Raw genomic sequence first — 5,818 nt, 5'->3', positions numbered from 1 at the left:
CTCAGACTAACCTCAGACTAACTAACCTCAGACTAACCTCAGACTAACTAACCTCAGACTAACCTCAGACTTACTAACCTCAGACTAACCTCAGACTTACTAACCTCAGACTAACTAACCTCAGACTAACCTCAGACTAACCTCAGACTAACCTCAGACTTACTAACCTCAGACTAACTAACCTCAGACTAACCTCAGACTAACCTCAGACTAACTAACCTCAGACTAACTAACCTCAGACTAACTAACCTCAGACTAACTAACCTCAGACTAACCTCAGACTAACCTCAGACTAACTAACCTCAGACTAACCTCAGACTAACTAACCTCAGACTAACCTCAGACTAACCTCAGACTAACCTCAGACTAACCTCAGACTAACCTCAGACTAACCTCAGACTAACTAACCTCAGACTAACTAAGTTTGTATCTTATTATTTTATTTTACTTTAACATGTCAGCTTTGCTATGGCTTGTATTGTTCATGTTGAAATGAATCAATGAAAATAAACGTAAGTAATAATATCTATAAGTATATCTATATATCTAAGTATATCTATAGAACAATATCTACATTCTTTTCTTTTCTTTTTCTTTTTTAAACCTCACCTTTAAACCTCACAGTCCGGCGTTTCCTCCCCGCGCCGCTAGAGGCGCCACCGCTCCAGGCCCAGCTCGTCGCGGTGTTGTTCCTGTTCAGCGGCGGCTCGGCGGAGCAGGAGCAACACAGAGCCCTGAAGATGCCCCTGAAAACGGCCCTGAAGACGCCCCTGAAAGGCCCGGCGCTGCGGGACCTGGTGGTGGAGCGGCTGGTCGTCGCGGCGGATGAAATCTTTGCGCTTTTTGAACGAACATTTGCGGAATATGAGGAGGAGGTTCTGCGCCTGAAGCTCCTCCAGCAGCAGCGACTGCACAAAGGTAAGGCTTCCACATCTGTGCACATCTGTGCACATCAGCCGGAGTTTGGCTGTGACTTGACTGATGTTTACATGGAGACCAAAGCCCGGATCAGAGCTCTGGAGTCCCAGATGATTAAAGGCGCACGAGCCCCCACTCAAACCTTTGCGTCTCCAGGCGAATTTGCCCCAATTACAAAAATGATGCAATAAATATCACCTAAACTGTAAAGCTGTTATTCCGTTTTTAAATAAACATGAAAAGGAGAGACTAAAATCATCCACACTTGTATTGAGCGTCTGAAAGAGCCTCAGATCATGTTTAAAGGATCAGCTCTGAGCTTTGTTCATGTGGAGCAGAAACATGAAGCAGAGGAACAACATTAAACATGATTATAATCAATATTATCAATGCAAAGTCCACTAAATTAGTCTTAAATTTAGTCGACTAAAACTAGACTAAAATTAAATTACATTTTAGTCAAAAGACTAAGACTAATTTAAAATATGTGATTAACACTGGAACACAGGGCTCATTAACCACCACGAGACTGAGATCATCCCAACTGTGACTTTTTCCCCTTTTTATTTGTTTTTTATGGACTGGGCTCCCACTGGGAAGAATCGGTGCTTATTCATGTAAACAGCAAAATCTGATGTATATTTTCTGATTTCTCCCTGATCTTTCACACGTGAACATAAAAGGCCAAAATCAGGGCAAAAAGACGAGATTAAAGGATATATTAAAAATGCTGAAAGCTTTTTTTTCTTCTTTTTTTTTAATGAATAATCACAAATAGGGCTGTGCAATTAATCGAAGTTCGATTACGATTTCGATAACAACAGTAAACGATTACAAAATCAGCATAATCGCAAAAAATCGATTAGAATTTTTTTTGTCAAATTTTTTTTTTTTCTTCAAATATTTTTTTTTTTGTCAAATTTTTTTTTCACATTTTTTTTTCTAATTTTTAATTTTGGGATTTTTGTCACTTTTTTAATGGATTTTTGTCACTTTTTTGCTGGATTTTTGTCACTTTTTAATGGATTTTTGTCATTTTTTTTGCTGGATTTTTGTCACTTTTTAATGGATTTTTGTCATTTTTTCTGCTGGATTTTTGTCATTTTTTTGCTGGATTTGTGTCACTTTTTTAATGGATTTTTGTCATTTTTCTGCTGGATTTTTGTCACTTTTTTGCTGGATTTGTGTCACTTTTTTAATGGATTTTTGTCTTTTTTTTGCTGGATTTTTGTCACTTTTTTGCTGGATTTGTGTCACTTTTTTAATGGATTTTTGTCTTTTTTTGCTGGATTTTTGTCACTTTTTTAATGGATTTTTGTCTTTTTTTGCTGGATTTTTGTCATTTTTTTTGATGGATTTTTGTCTTTTTTTGATGGATTTTTGTCACTTTTTTTATGGATTTTCGTCTTTTTTTGCTGGATTTTTGTCATTTTTTTTGCTGGATTTTTGTCACTTTTTTGCTGGATTTTTGTCACTTTTTTAATGGATTTTTGTCTTTTTTTGCTGGATTTTTGTCACTTTTTTAATGGATTTTTGTCTTTTTTTGCTGGATTTTTGTCATTTTTTTTGATGGATTTTTGTCTTTTTTTGCTGGATTTTTGTCACTTTTTTAATGGATTTTTGTCACTTTTTTAATGGATTTTCGTCTTTTTTTGCTGGATTTTTGTCATTTTTTTTGCTGGATTTTTGTCACTTTTTTGATGGATTTTTTTAAAGGCAACAAATAATCGTTTGAATAATCGTGATTTCAATTATGACAAAAAATAATCGTGATTATTATTTTTTCAATAATCGAGCAGCCCTAATCACAAATGTTGTCCATGAATTAATAAGCCTGTAGAGTGAGTCGCTGCTGACGGCCCAGTGGTTTAGGCGGCTGCACTTATGCTCCGTAGTGTTGTGAGTTCGAGTCCCCGCTTTAATTATTTCCTGAATTGCCTCTTCATTCTCCTCACCCTGACATTTTTAATACAAGTTAAAGCACAGTTTGGTCCATTTGTGTTTCAATGTCTTTAATGACTTCAGAAAACGATTAACAGTGAAGCGGATATGAACCCCAAACCTTTACTTAATGAGCCCCGTCTTACCAGTGTGGGTCTGAATCTAACCCTAACCCTATATCATCACCGACGAGCCAGTGATAATCGTGTCATCGTAGCTCAATAATACACTTAAAACAATCTTATATCTTCAGCCTTGTAGCATTTCACAAAAAGACATATTTTTTGCCATTAAAGCAGCACTAATTAACGTGTTTACCTTAATAAATCCTCCCCGTAGTCCCTCTGGGGGAAATACAAGTGTTTATGGGATGATTGGAGGGTCTTTCATCGCCCCCTGGTGTCTCTGGCCAGAAAACCATGTTTGCAACTTGACTGACACCGGCCCGGAGCCCCAATACACACTAATGGAATCACGAAGAAGAAGCTAACAGGCTAAGGGGCAAAGCTAACTGCGGGCTAGCACCACTTAAACAGTATTTACAGCCAAGTTTGAGTAAAAATAATGATTTCCATTGATGAACAATATCCCTCAGTCCCTTTGTCTTTTCTGTCAGTGTAGTATTTACTCTCAGGACAATTAATGAGTAAAAAAACACAACATGCTACGACACCTGCAGTTGCGCTTATGGCCTCTAGGGGCAAGAGTTACTTAGTGCTGCTTTAAACTGACTGAACTAACTTCATTACAACATGATGGAAAGTGGGGAATTATTAGCCAACTAAAATGTACTTTTAACCCCTTAAGTCCCGCCTGAACCGAGCACATTTTCTCCAGTTTGGCTTTACCCCAATCCAAAAGCTTCTGGAAAAAAGGTGTGGAAATAGTGACAGAACTGAGACGAAAACAATGATGGAAATGTGACAAAAAAGTGAGAAACTTTGACAAAAAACTGACAAAATAATATATGAAAAAGTGGCAAAAATGTGACAAAAAATGGACACAAAAAAGACAGAAAGTGACAAAAAAAAGACAAAAAATGTACAAAAAATGGCAAAAATGTCACAAAAAATTGACAGAAAATGACAAAGAAAAGACAAAAAATTTACCAAAAAAATGATGAAAAAGTGGCAAAGATTTGACAAAAATGTGATAAAAATTTAACAAAAAATTGACAAAAAAATGACGGAAAATTGACAAAAAATGATGAAAAAGTGGCAAAAATGTCACAAAAAGTTGACAGAAAAGGGCAAAAAAATTGACAAAAAAATGATGAAAAGATGATGAAAAAGTGACAAAAAGTGACAAAAAAATTACTATTTGACAAAAAACTTACAAAAAATTTACAAAAATGAGTTGAAAACCCCACAAAAATGATGGGAAAAAAATGTGATGACGTGAGGAAAAAGATCCATTTAGATGAGTTTTGTAGATCTTAGCTTTCAAATGAGGCGTTACACTGGCCTACAGGATTTGGGTAAAGCTGAACTGGAAAAAAAGCTCTCGGTTAATCCATAAATTGAAACTATTTCCCAGATACAGCGACACTGTCTCTCCTTTCTCCTCATGTTGTGCTGCTTTTATCTGTCGTTCAGATGGACAAACCCCAGAGCCGGCGCAGGAGGAACATCCGCCCTTGGATTTCCTGTTTCCTCCGGCCGCTGTCAAAACCGAGGAAGAGGAAGCCGACGCCTCGTCCTTCCTTCAGCCGGACGCAGCCGCGGGGCAAAGCGAGGCGTCTGCGGGGGCGGAGGAGCCGGGGTGCAGCCTGAAGCCACACCCCGAGAACGAGGACCCGGCTTTCAGCGGCTCCGAGTCTGACGGTTCCGACGGGTGGGTGCGTCTGGCCAAATCCGCGGCCGCCATCGACGGACAGGGAGAGAAGGACATGAGTGACTTCGTGGAGGAGGATATTCCTGCTCTGTACAAAAGCCTGTTCAGCTCCGAGCTGACGGGTAAAAAAGTGAAGAGGAGCGATTTGGATTTGCCCAAACCGTTCAAGTGCACCGTGTGCGGGAAGGCGTTCGAAACCGACGAGCAGTTCGAAAAACACGCGTTCATACACAACGTCCAGACCCCTCCCTTCAGGTGTCCCGTCTGCAACAAGCCCTGCAGCAACAAGTCCAGCTTCAAGAAGCATTTGAGCATTCACACGGAGGACCGGCCCTTCAGGTGTCCCGTCTGTAAGAAGGGCTTCAATCAGAAGTGCAACCTGAAGCGCCACATGCAGACGCACAGCCAGGAGAAGTGCTTCAGCTGCCCGGAGTGCGGGCTGCGCCTCAAGCAGCAGCACAACCTGCTGCGCCACATCTCCGCCGTGCACCGCGGGGAGAAGCCGTACAGCTGCCCCGTGTGCGACAAGGCCTTCGCCCAGAAGACGGTCTACATCATCCACATGCGGACGCACACGGGGGAGAAGCCGTTCACCTGCGCCGTCTGCAAGAAGCGCTTCCGAGACAAGTGCCACCTCAAACGCCACGTGAAGACGCACGGCGGGGCGGCGGCGGCGGAGGCGGAGCAGGACGAGGCGCTCCAGGCCATCGCCGGCCCCTACGACGCGGGGATGGAGATGCAGCAGGTCGGCCTTTTCAGCCCGGACGCCGGCGCGGAGACCAAAGAGAGTGAACACACGATGAGCTGATCCCACAGAGCGGCCACAGGATGTTTATAGTAAACTTTTCCTTCAACACTGTAAAGTAAAATGTACAAATGATCTAAAGATATGTCAAGCTCCTTATGCACATTTGTTTTTATCTTATACATTTGATCACAGAAAGTTTATTTGTAGAGCACAAATTGAACAAAGTATTTCAGAGCTTCACATCTGCCAAACAGAACGGTTTTCAGCCTGGATCTGGATCTGGATCTGGATCTGAACTTTGTCAGAGTCGAAGTCTTTCTTACATCTTCTCTGTTTTAGCTGCAGCTGAAACGCAGCCTCGCCGTGAAGTTGTGTCAT

General features: G+C 41.1%; 1 protein-coding gene across 1 annotated transcript; it reads left to right on the top strand.

Annotated features, from left to right (window-relative positions):
* Positions 1–468: 468 nt before the first annotated feature.
* LOC306960519 (uncharacterized protein) lies at positions 469–5,500 on the top strand (the record flags this gene model as incomplete). The annotated part of the gene is made up of 3 exons (XM_079552949.1): positions 469–475; positions 625–918; positions 4,455–5,500. The coding sequence occupies 3 exons, from the start codon at positions 469–471 to the stop codon at positions 5,498–5,500; spliced, it is 1,347 nt and encodes a 448-aa protein (XP_079409075.1).
* Positions 5,501–5,818: the final 318 nt, after the last annotated feature.

This window comes from Gobius niger (assembly GCF_951799975.1).
Source record: "Gobius niger genome assembly, chromosome: 3".
Classification (NCBI taxonomy): domain Eukaryota; kingdom Metazoa; phylum Chordata; class Actinopteri; order Gobiiformes; family Gobiidae; genus Gobius; species Gobius niger.
This window is presented reverse-complemented; position numbering and strand designations above follow the sequence as displayed.